Here is a 13,395-nt window from a genome sequence, read left to right on the forward strand (position 1 = left end):
AGCCCTGGCGGAGGACCCGAGGAGAGGAGGATCCAGGTTGCTCTGTGCAAAACTACTGCACACAGCAGGTAAGTATAGACGTTCATTATTTTACAAGAAAAAAAATTAACCTTTAGTATTGCTTCAAGCTTTGACAGCTGATTTGTTTCTGTGCAGAGCTGCAGCAGATTTTGCAGGCTTCAGTGTTAGTAAATAACCCCCTGTATATCTCTCTGAGTGGAACTGGTAATTTTACCTTCTAGAGCCAGTGAGTGTTGGGGTAGTGCTGGAGTATGCTCCTCTTTTGGAAGAGTTCACCACTTTGATGGTGTGAAGGAATGTGCTGATGGTCGATGTCTGAACATCCAGAAGTGGCCATCTTCTCCATGGAAATTACCCATGGATCCTGGTAAAGATCTGCTCAGACATGTGCAAAGCTGGCCTATCTTGCCATGCCCTGCTGTGTCTACTTGGGCAGGCTGCCAGCCAAAGAACTTTTTGGAAACCCAAAGGAGCCAAGAGGGTTCTGGGTATCTGTGCCTTCAAGAAGGTGACCTGAGTACTCTTCCACTCTTTTTTTTATATACAGTTGTGTTCAAAATAATAGCAGTCAGACATCACTAACCTGATCAATCACTGTTTTTGGTAGAAATTATATTTCTACATGGCAAATAATTTATTAGCAGGTGTAGTAGAGTAATAGAAATCCAACAGACCCAACAGTCATGACATACATGCTGCTGATTCTGTGTAATTGAATCACTAATTGAAAGGGGCATGTTCAAAATAATAGCAGTGTGGAGTTCTATTAGTGAGGTCATTCATTCTTTGAAAAACAGGTGGCAATTATTGCCCTTATTTAAGGAAGGAAGGCAGCAAATGTTGTACATGCTGGTTACAGTGCATTTCTCTCTGAAATTCTGAGGAAAATGTTCAGAAGAACAGCGTATCTTGATTAAAAAGTTGATTGGAGAGGGGAAAACATATAAAGAAGAGCAGAAAATGATAAGCTAAAATGATCGCAAATGCTTTAAAATGGCAACCAAAACCTGAAAGACGTGGAAGAAAGCGAAAAACTACCATTCAAATGGATAGAATAGCCAAAATGGCAAGGACTCAGCCAACAATCAGCTCCAGGAAGATCAAAGAAGGTCTAAAGTTACCTGTGAGTACTGTTACAAATAGAAGACGATATGTGAAGCCAAGTTATCTGCAAGAAGCCCCCGCAAAGTCCCACTGTTGAAAAAAAGACGCGCTGAAGAGGTTACAATTTGCCAAAGAGCACATTGACTGGCCTAAAGAGAAATGGCGCAACATTTTGTGGACTGATGAAAGTAAGATTGTTCTTTTTGGGTCTAGTGGCCGGAGACAGCTTGTCAGACGACCCCCAACACTGAATTCAAGCCACAGTACACTGTGAAGACAGTGAAGCATGGTTGCGCAAGCATCATGATATGGGGATGTTTCTCATACTACGGTGCTGGGCCTATTTATCGCATACCAGGGATCATGGATCAGTTTGAAAACATCAGAATACTTGAAGAGGTCATGCTGCCTTATGCTGAAGAGGAAATGCCCTTGAAATGGGTGTTTCAATGTTTCCAGACCAACAAGATTGACGTTATGGAGTGGCCAGCCCAATCCCCGGATCCTAATGCAATAGAAAACTTGTGGGGTGACATCAAAAATGCAGTTTCTGAGGCAAAACCAAGAAATAGAGAACTGTGGAATGTAGTCCAAACATCGTGGGCTGGAATACCTGTTCACAGGTGCCAGAAGTTGGTTGACTCCATGCAACACAGATGTACAGCAGTTCTCAGAAACAGTGCTTATACAACTAAATATTAATTAAGTGATTCAAAGGAAAGCAAACTCTTCAAACATTTTTCAGTTTATATAGTGAATTTTTGAGTTTGTAAAGAAGAATACAAACACTGCTATTTTTTTGAACAGTCTAATATTCACTTTTCTTCAATTTATGTAGAGGAAAACACAAATTTGATATATTTTTCTTCATGTTTTGATTTGGAATAGAATGTGTAATGTTCCCAATGCATTTGTGTGTATGGAAATAAAAGCTATTAGAAGGATTTTGAGCTTTATTCACTTTTTTCAACACACTGCTATTATTTTGAACACAACTGTATCTCCCCTGACAAAAAGGGCCTAGAGTCCCTAAATCTGGACTGGGCTAACCTAGGAGTTCGAATCTGCTGATAGCGATCATATAATTTGTTCTAACTTCTTGCCAAAGAGGAACTTGCAATCAAAAGGAAGCTTGCAGCAGCTGTTTTGAGGATGGGTCTGCTGCCTGGTACAATTTCTGTCAATTCTTCAAGAACACCAGGAAAAGAAGCTGAATCTTTAATATAGGATGAGCAATATTCCTAGCAAGCTACATAACTGCAACGTCCACTCCTGCAGGATTATCCAAAGAAGTGTTAGCCTCCAACGCTGGATATAACTTGTGCAGATTACTTATGGAGGGCCTCTTATTCACCTTTTGCCATGCCTCCTGGATCAATTCTTTGATCTCCTCTATAAATGGAAAAAAAAAAAAGTTGCTTCTTAAGAAAAGGAAATAATTTTTCTTTTTTTTTTGTGGGAATCTCAGGATCTTCCTACCCCAGGGTTTGTTTGACTGCCCTCGCATACGGCTAGATTAGGGCAAAAATCAAACCCCAAAGCCTCCGAATTCTCCACCAAGGAGTCCTCTGAACCTAGCGAATTGGGTTGTAAAGCCAAGGTGGACATTTGGAATGCAGGAATTCTTTGTGTAAGCAATAATAATGGCTGTGAAGTGCTTGGAATGCCCCTCTTTAAGGAAGACTGACCTTGCCTGAAACAGGGTCCATGAATATCAAATGACTGCAAAATTCAGTCTCATGCACAACCTGTTAGGAAGGACGTTACCTGCTGACTCTCAAAGTCTCAGCTTTGCTTGGTAAAGGTACTGCACTGCTGGCCCAGCTCTTCTTGCCCTTTGGTCACAGTGAGCCCTCAGGGGAATGGTGATTCCTCTGGTGTAGCATCACCTAAGGACTTAGGAGACTTGGCATCAGAGACACTGTGTTCTGTGAATTGAGAACTGAATTGTCATTAACTGCTGCACTGTCTATTCATATAACAAGATGCATGGGATTGTAGTAAAAGGTGTTCTGTGATTGACAGAGAGGGCAGAAGGGGGTGGCAAGAGATACAACTTTTTGGTGTAGTCAGGGCTGCAGTTAAGTTTTACAGTGCCAGAAACCAGCTGATTGGGATGGTATACCACAGCTGTGAGAAGGCACAGAGTTGAAGATTTCTAGCAGACGACACCTGTAAATAATAGGATACATACCATGGCACATAAAAAAAAAATTGCACTAAACTTTAGATTTAAAATTAACCCACAATGCCTAATGCAGTCAAACATGACAGAATTTATCCTCAGCCAAGAATCTTATAAGACAGCTTTGGTTTATAGCTCTACAAAAAAGTGTAAAGAAGTTTGTATTTGTGTGTAATTAAGAATTAAGGTTATTATTGCATCTGCAGCTATAACTTACAACGGTCAATTTTAGCTTTATGACCACCCACCTAATATTGAGTAGGTCCCCCTTTTGCTGCCAAAACAGTCTTCATCTGTCGAAGCATGGACGCCATGCTAGAAAAATGGGAAGTAGTCTGTCAAAAGCAATCTCTTTTGTTCCTGAAGTTTTACTGGTACAGCATCCTCACTTTTAAGACACTGAAAAATATTAAATCCCTAAAACAAACTAATAGAACGTTCAAGGTACCACACCATAAAATTAAAATTCACTTTTTTATTTGTACAACATTTAAAAGAATTAAAAGTATAAAAACACCTAACATGTAGGCACTATTTGTGAAAACTGAAGCTGCACATTTTGCCAGTACTTACACAACCATAGCCCCAGGTATTGATAAGGGGGTTGTTCTGTAGGTATTTCCGACGTGTTTCACAGGGGAAAGCCCACTTCTTCGGGGAAAACTGGCATAAGTTTCCTGTCATGTCAGTGCGTTTCATGCACAGATGTCAATGCAAGTCGCACCAGAAATTGGCAAAAGTAGTGCAGGAACTATGAATGTCCGATGAAGTTAGTCACATTGATTAGAATGGTTCCATTGCCAATCATAGGGTGCAACTTGTCATGCGATTTGACACTGTCAAATCGCATGACAAGTTGCATCGGCATGAACCAGGGCTTACTGCTTCATGTGTCACCTGTTTGCTTATTAGACAAAGTTTAGACATGATTGCTGGTCTTTCTGTCCAGTTAGTAGGCTGGCCATACATGTAATCCAATTGCACAATAGATTTTAGATTTACCAAAACTGTGTAGTGTGAGGGCCTACTAAAATAGGTCATTCAATTTGTATCTAGAGTGGCTCTTGCAGTACAGTTATTGGTAGACCTACAGGAAATTGATTGTACCGTCAAATTGTCCCCTGTATTGTCCTCCCAACTAAATTTTTATCTCAGCCCATCTCAGACACTGCACTGTCTCTCCTTGTGCTTTTTTTTCTAAATGACACTCACTATCCTGTTAAATTGGCTGTAAGTGGCTGGTGTTCTCTGTTGTGAAATCTGTTTACGCTTTGGTAAGATTTTAATTTAGTAACAAACAGATTACTTTTGGTTGCTTGCATGATTCTGTCATCTATGATCCCTGAATCACAACAAGTAAATATCTGATGTGTTGTCATGTTAGTAGGAGGAGGTGGTTTAGTGTCAACTTGAGTGGAAGAGGTCTGAAGGATTCTGCAGGACCAGGCATTGCAACTAATGTATACAGAAATTGTTCTTATACGCTTGCTGGCCACTTTGTTGGTCAAGTTAATCTGGTTCTCATTTTGGCCATACACACAATTGGCGTTGCAAGATTTGGTTACCAGCTGGACTGTCACATCAGATTGGTGTTTTGGGACTTTTTTCAATTCACTTTATTTTTAATTCACTTTTTTCCAATTCACGGTTTCAATTATATGATATTTATTCATTTTTGCATGTTATATCATATGGTATTCTTTTATATGAATTATTATCCCAATTTGGTTAGTGCCTACTTTTATTCACTTCACATTTATGATAGGTGTTATTGCACTTAAAGAGGCAGCTGCCTAGATATGTACTGATATTACGAAATACGATATATTCCGATTTGGTTTCGCACTCTTTTATTTTTCAGTTAGATGCTAATAGATGTGCAGTGTTCAGTTTCTTTTCCGATTAACAAAATTTTTTGTTAACCATTTGTAATGTTCTTTCCTATTTAATTTTTAGTACAGTAAAAAAATGGTTCTCAGTATTTGAAAGAAAAATAAGACACTGAATAAAAAAAATATAAGAGAACTTTATTTAAAATCATCTTTTGTTTTCTTTGTCAGCAATTTATACATATGTACATAGAGGTATTCCTTGTGCTTCTGATTTGTGGATCTTGCTTGGTTAGGCATTGCCCTCAACAAGGCAAACTATCTGAAATGTAGTTCTTCACCTCAAAGAAAAGACCAAACATTTGCAGCTGGTATTCCATTATGTAGCTCTCACAATATAGAACTCTCTGCTATCTATTGTCCAGTAAGCACCTTCTCTGGATGTTTTTAAAAACAGACTCAAGCCCCTTCTAGCAACATATGACAAATCCATCTCTTCAAAGATTCCAAAACCAATTTAATAAGTGCTTTGAGTCCCCAGTGGCAAAGTCTCATAGAAATATTATTATTGTTGTATCACAGTGATCAAGTGAATTGAGGTAAGTTTGTAGGAATGAAATGGTCACTTCAGTATGACTATGGCACCTTTATATCCTATTTAGTTAGCCTACACAGGACCTTATCCCCTTATGATGACATACAGCGTGACCCAAAAAGTCGGTCTCCTTCATTTCAGGTCTCGTTCATACAAGTATATGCGGCTTCCAATTCGACCCTCTGGAACATGAGTGTGGAATATGGATACTTTCCTCACATAACTGTTTGTAGTCAAAAATTTACTTATTTCCTATACAAAAGAGAAAGAAACGTTTGTCATTAATCAGAGCCTCAAACTAAGTATGGCTAAACTATGTTATTCTGTTCAGAAGCAGATTTGTACTGAACAACCCTAGTTTCTATTTCAACTAATGGCATTTTAGATATTACAAAAAGCAGTGCTGGACCTAACTTTATGTCATCACAAAGAATGAGGAACAAAAATCCATTGTATAGGAGATTTGATAAGTAAAAACAATAAAAGTGTGTTTTTTGCAATCTTAATCCAGCCTTCCTTTTAAGCTGTTTTTTTTAATGTGAAATGAAGGAGTTACAGTCCAAACCCTGAGTCCTCCCATTAATTCATTTTACACCTGCTCTGATAAGTGAAGGATCAGGACCGGGTATGAGTACAGTGGGAGAACATTTGCTGTAACAAAGAATACTTTTATGTGCCAAAAATCACTCAACACTGAATATTCATGTTAAGAGAAATTCCCCACATTCCTTTGTATGCTTTAGTTCGGGGGTCAGCACCCGTAGATCGTGGGCAGGTAAATGGTAGATCATCAAACAGTACAATGCAGAGGGACTACTTGTAAAGTTGGAGCTGTAGTAGGTAGATGATGCCTCCTGTCCCGTGCGGAATGATACCAACTGCACTCCACCTCTTATCCCGGCTAGCGGTCTCCAGGCTGGTGCCAGGTCTTCAGGTCAGTGTGAAGCAATACACTGGGCATACCAGTATAGGGCTGCTTCCACACTGATGCGCTGTGGTTTACCCACACAGCTGCTGCAGTGTACCTGTAGCTTTCCTGCGGGTTAGCTGCGCTTAGCCATAGACTTCTATTATATCCTGTGGGTTTAGTGCACTTTCTGAAAGCGCACCAAAACTCCTGAATGCAGGAGTTTTGGTGCGCTTTCAGAAAGTGAACCGTACCTGCAGGGTATTATAGAACTCTATAGCAAAGCGCAGCAGCTAACCCAGGAAAGTCACAGATGCACTGCGCTGCACCCATGATGCAGGTAAACTGCAGCATATCAGTGTGAATGCAGCCTTATAGGGGACTCAGAACAATAAAGGTTCATTTACATTTGCATTTGGGGGGGGGGGGGGGGGTAAAACCACCATAGTTAAGACGTGTTTTTACCACCCCTGCCCCAACCACACCACCCTTTAGCTACAGTGGCAAGGGGTGTACACATGTCACAGCTGCAGCAGGAGTTATACACCCTGTCATGGTTGGTGGGTGTAGCACCTGCCAAGCGTAACCCAATTGCGTGGTCATGCAACATTGTACCCATATGAAATTTGTACCATTTTTTTCAAACAAATAGAGCTTTCTTTGTTTGAAAAATAAAATTTTGTCATAAATTTAAGCCAAAATGTATTCTGCTACATGACTTTGCTAAATAATAATAATAAAAAAAAAATCCCAATACGTGTAAATTAATTGGTTTACATGAAAGTTATATTATTTACAAAGGGCGGTATATATACAGGGTTATTCTTTTTTTTTTTTTTTTTAATTTTTACTAGTAATGGTGGCGATCAGCGACTTATAGCGGAACTGCGGTGGGCATTCTGACACTGGGGGGAATTGACTTGGTGTCACTGACATCCCCAGTGTCACCAATACAGTGATCAGTGCTAATAAAATAAAAACACTGACACTGTATTAATGGCACTAGGCAGGAAGGGGTTAACATCTGGGGCGATCAAAGGTTTAACTGTGCGCCGTTTTACATAGTGTGCTTTGTGTGTGCTTAACTCTAAGCACACTGCTTTGTATGGCTATGCTATGCACAGCCATGCAAAGTAGTGTGCAGGAGCTGACAGGGGAGAGAACTGTATTGTTTACAAACAGTTCTTTCCCCCAACCCCCCTGTCGGAAATGCTCAGCAATCACTGGGCGCCAGCTAGTAATTACTGGCCAGGACCCGGTGATTGACAGCCGAGACCGCGAATGGTGGCGCGGGTAGGGCGTGCACGCGCCCCCTACCCAGAACTGCAAAACCACCAATATATACACATGATTTTGCGCACCCGTGCCGCCCTGTAGCAGTACTTCTGCTATAGGGAGGACGGGAAGCAGTTAAACTATCAAATAGTGTCAAATTATAAAAAATAATACTGATAATACAAATCACTGCTGCCACCTTATACAAAACAAAAATATTGAATGTGAAAAAACACCTTTCACAGTGACGTGTGAACAACAAACCAAAAACGTGCACATAAAATATAATCCCACAACGTCCTAAGATTGGAGCACTTAATGTGGCACTTACTTGATGTGACTTATGGACTTATGTTAATAAGAACATTTTTGATCAGTCATATTTTATGTGCACGTTTTTTGTTATAACATGTTACGATCAGACCGGTCCCTGTTCCCTCTTGATCTCCGCTTTGACAGCTAGCGGGAATCTTCTCCTCCCTCGCGGTCAAATTTTTGAAAAACGTGGCCATGTAGGGCTCTGCCCACACAGCTGCGTCACTCATCCACAGGCATCTGTGAATAAGAGACTGCAAGTCCTGACACAGCCTTAGTGGCTGTCAGCTTATAGTCCTCAATGAACTACCACGGCGCTGTGAAGCATTGTGGTAGTTCATTCTTCCTGTCAGTATTATTTGCTTGCTTGTACATCCCATACGAGCAAGCAGATATAGTGACAGATCTGCAGGAGACCTGCAAGGCACCAGCGATCTGCTGATCGCTGGTGCAATGGATTACCTGCAAAAAAAAAAAAAAAAAGTGCATTTATTATTTTTTTCTAAAAAGTGAACTTATCCTTTAAACCTTTCTATTGGGACAGATCACACTGAACTTGCTCAGAAATGCTTGCTATCGGCCGTGGCACTTTCTCCTAAGAAACATCTAAAAAGGTAAGAAACATTTTTTTTTTTAGATATGCTTTGTGAATGGGAACATACAGCAAACATATAGTTGGATTTTCTCAAAACAGATGGCAAAAGTGGAAATAGTCTTTATTCCAATAAATGTAACTGCACTAAAAATTGAAATGCACTTTAACACTGGCACAAAGCTGCATTTGATTACTATTACAGCCAATCATTTCACTACTGATCAATCAAGCGACTTTACTATGCTCACCTTTTCTAGAACACTGAACATTACCAAATGTGTTGGCAGCCTGCTGGTATCATAAAATTCTGCATTAAGCCAGGCTGTGGGGCTCACGTAAAAGAGCTCAGCTTCATCCACATACATGTCAGGGTCTCCAATATCTGGGGGACACTCAAGAAAATTCATCTTTAGAGGGCAGTGAACATGACTAGAAAGAAAAATGATAAGGGAGTAAACTTACAGCTAGAGTGAAATTGAAAATAAAATGTACATACATATCTTCAACTAAACAAATCAGCTGAAAATATCTGCCCCTCTTTCCATGCATATTGGATGGTATATTAAAAGCTATACTTTTAAAGTGGAATTAAACCTAATATCTTCTATTTGTCATAGGTGCTTCTGCCTGCTTGTTAGCGCACATGCGCAGCACAAAGTACATTGTGCCATAATGATGTGAGTCCCATGCGTATGCACAGAAGTCATAGCATTGTGCCTATCAAATGGTCGAACATTCTGCACCCAGAAGAATGACTAAGAGAAGATGAAAGTGTCTGCGACTAGGGGAAGCAGTGATAGCGCAGTGCTGGAGGGGATCGTCTGACAGGTAGGTCTGCCATAATATGCTAATATGTGCAGTATATATTAAAACATTTCCAGACTTTAAGGCCACTTTAGGGGATTGTTCCGGAGTGTGTGACACATGCAGTGCCCAAATAAACCTAATGCATAGTCAGTTTACTGTGGATTTACTAATGAACACTAAGACCTATTCACAAATAACTAAATAGGGCTCAAGAAATACTGATCATTTAGTATAAAATAAATCATATTAAAGCTAGTGAAGCAAAGTTTGATTCACATACCCAATCAGATGCATGAGAATTTAGAAGAGAGGAGTTTCTCCTTACCTCGCCTGAGATAACTGCCTGACCTCAAATGCTAATATTGTGTATCTGCAGGAGGTCAGGCAATCGACAGAACAAACCTTTGGTGACCTCTTGCCTTTGACTTTCATCCTTCATAGGTTAGCAGGTAAAATACACTTGGCAATAAAGAATAAGTTCACGTTTCTGAACATGTTACACCTGTATCCAGGGTTTAACATACAACATGTTACTCAATAAGAAGCCAGATGCGATTTCTCCTGTGCTCTAGGACCCAGGCCGGTGGCGAATAGATGGAACCAAAACCAGAAAAAGGCGACCACCAGTGTATTAACCTCCCTAGTGGTATGATTTCTTCCGATTTTTGGTGCTGAAAGCGGTACCATTATTTTGCATGGAAATATGTAGTTTTTTTTATTGTAGGCTGTAATTTTTAGGAATAACTCACTGAAATCTGTCCGAACAAGAGTCTAGTAAACATCCCGGGTATGATAAAACTTGAAACACGAAATCATAAATTATAATTTAATAAATAATCATAAAAAATAATAATATAATAATAATAAATTTAATTCAATAATATAATCAAACCAAAAACACTGAAATAGAGCACCAAGTTCGCACATCGCTGAGCAAAGTCGCAAAATCATTTTCAGTGTTTGATGACGAATTTCCCCACAAATCATTATCACTCAATTCTGCAAGTGGTTCTGATTTACTATCGCTGTTCTCTAGCTGGTCTAAAACCACTTTTGACCTAAAGGGACGCTTTTTGGACTCCATGGACTTTTCTCAGTTTCCAGGCAGAAAGAACAGACAAAATGCAGGCAGGGCACAGGACAAAGCAGTAGGGACAAAATGTATGTGAAATGGGTTGAAACAGCAATGTTTTACTATGTAAAATTTGTTTGGAAAAAAATTACATTTTTTAAAATATTAAAATTTCCCGCCGCCAGCGGCGCCCGTACGTCCTGACGTCACAGGGACCAGAACACAGAAGCCGGATGCCGGCATCGGCCGGAGGAGATGGCCGGGGATGCTGCAGGGGACACATCGCGGGAGCGCAGGACAAGGTAAACTCTGCAGGGAATCCCTATGCAGCGCCGCATGGTAAGCCCGAGTGTAGCTCGAGGTTACCGCTTTTGGTACAGACATTTTACCCCAAGCTACACTCGGGAATACCGCCAGGGAGGTTAAAGGCTGTGCAGCTCCAAACAGGGCTGGGGAAGCTCGACCAATACTGCAAAGTGAAACAAAAACGAGAAGCGCACCAACCTTGCGCATTACCTCAGTAACCAAATTTATTAATTAAAGAATGGTACTCACAAACAGCGAATAAAATCAGGCATGTAGTCCTCAAAGGGACTTCAGAGATAGAAAACCAGCGCAAATCTCATCATGGGGGTAGACACTCAGTACAACTGACGCGTTTTGAAGGGCATGCCTTCTTCCTCAGAGCTCTGAGGAAGATGGCATGGCCTTCGAAACGCGTCAGCTGTACTTTTATTCGCTGTTTGTGAGTATCATTCTTTAATTTTAAATTTGGTTACTGAGGTAATGCGCAAGCTTGGTGCGCTTCTCGTTTTTGTTTCACTCAATTGTGACAGTGGGTCTGGGATCTTATCCCCACACTTGCTGTCAAATTTGGAAAAAAAAAAAAAAAAACACGCCACGGCTATGCAGGGCTTCGCCCACGTCATGCATTCACAGAGCTCTGTGAAAGAGAACTACAACTACTATCAGCCATTCGGTAATTTGCCTACCTGTACGAGCTACAGGCAAACGGCTAAACCTACAGTCTGCAGGAGCCTTGCATTGCACCTGCGGTCTGCTGATCACTGGTGCAATGCTTTACAGGTGCCTAATAAAAAATATAAATAAATCAAGACTTTTTTTTACCTGCAATTGGATGAGCATTTATTTTTTTTAAAAAGGTGAACTTATCCTTTAAATAAATACAAGGAAGTCACTGCTCAATTGCTTAGGGAAATACTAGGACTGTTGTGCTAATCTACCAGTTTAAATACTTTCAGGATCAAAAACATGGAGCAAACATGCAGGAAAATCAGAAATCCTCATCTACTGTACATGCTTGGGCTGGATCAGCAGGTAAGATGGGGTCAGCCAAGTGGTATTTGCAGAAAGGTCAGCAATGGTAGCATCCATGTTTCTACCCTTGGCATTCCTTGGATTCCTCTAAGACTGATTAACGTGTTTGTGTAAGTACAGTTATTACTGGTCCCCTTTAATTATTCTTATTGCCATGGGTGCTCACCTGTAGTAGGGAATGGAGTGACAAGGCATTAGAACCAAGAGGGAGGAATTCTCCTCTTTACACAGCTGTTGAATGTTAGACATTATATCAAGAGCTCCTCTTTGATGAACTAAGCCAGTGTAAAGGGCAGGAAGGATGTTTGACACCACCAAAACACCAACAGCTGTCTTTTTCCAACGTTTAAAATGAGAAAAGGAGAAACCTGTTGTATTTAAAAAAAAAAATTATTTATACATATTATATATATGTTCCATCTTTAGTTTCAAATATATTACTGCCCATGAAACATTGATTATGGCCTTGCTCAGTTTTTAGAATATAACCATACTCTTCATATTTGTCTATGTATGTCATATGACTAGGAGATACATATATTGCTTATTCCCACTGTACTAGATACCACTGATCATATGTAAAATTTAGTTTTACTCCCAGAGTGTAGGTGTTGGGAACAGTGGTTAACGTATCCACCTGGCAGCACCAGGGTCGCCGGTTCGAATGCTAACCATGCAACACCTGCCTGAAGTTTGCATGTTCTCACCGTGCCTGCGTGGGTTTCCTCCCACACTCCAAAGATATGCTGGGAGGTTAACTGGCACCTTTCTAATTTTTCCCTAATATGTATGAATGTGAGTTAGAGACCTTAGATTACAAACTCTTTGAATGAGCAGGGACTGATGTGAATGCACAATATATATGTAAAGCAATATAAAGTACCTGCAATAAAAGATAAAATCCCTGAGTGCTGGTTCACATATATGGGGATTGGATGCGGTCTGAACCGCATACAATCCACATGACATGCGGATTGAAAAATTGTGCTGTCTGATTTCTGAGCTGTGAAGTCCAGCTCAGGTGTGGATTACAGGCTATTGACTTCTATGGGAACAGTTTCTAAACCGCACATGTGTGAACAGGATAAAATCCTGACCTGAACCGCTGAACAACTACTGTGACAATCAGCTGTGAAACCTGAGCTTCAATCCGGACCGCACATGTGTGAGTCGGCTCTAAAAGAAACCTTTCATGAAGTTTTCCTTACATCTCACATAATACAGCAGAACAAAAATGGCTCCATTCTTCCAGAAAGAAAAGCTGATGATGGCATTGCCAATAGGCATACTGTAATCTCTGTGAGAGGTCATAAATACCTGGAAGAGTTACATTAACACTTAGCATGGATGCA

General features: G+C 40.3%; 1 protein-coding gene across 1 annotated transcript in view; it reads right to left on the minus strand.

The window, feature by feature from the left end:
• Positions 1-5,316: 5,316 nt before the first annotated feature.
• The window catches only part of PIGB (phosphatidylinositol glycan anchor biosynthesis class B), a 64,164-nt gene continuing 56,085 nt past the window's right edge, over positions 5,317-13,395 (minus strand). The window contains exons 10-12 of the mRNA XM_089652919.1: positions 12,210-12,411; positions 9,075-9,255; positions 5,317-5,986 (exon numbers count right to left, since the gene is read on the minus strand). Coding sequence (XP_089509045.1) covers positions 5,867-5,986; positions 9,075-9,255; positions 12,210-12,411 — 503 coding nt within the window. The 3' untranslated portion in view covers positions 5,317-5,866. The remainder of the gene's footprint in view (positions 5,987-9,074; positions 9,256-12,209; positions 12,412-13,395) is intronic.

The sequence above is a fragment of the Staurois parvus genome, unplaced genomic scaffold (genome assembly GCF_062004578.1).
Source record: "Staurois parvus isolate SC_StPar_1 unplaced genomic scaffold, SC_StPar_1.0 ptg000696l, whole genome shotgun sequence".
Taxonomy (NCBI): Eukaryota; Metazoa; Chordata; class Amphibia; order Anura; family Ranidae; genus Staurois; species Staurois parvus.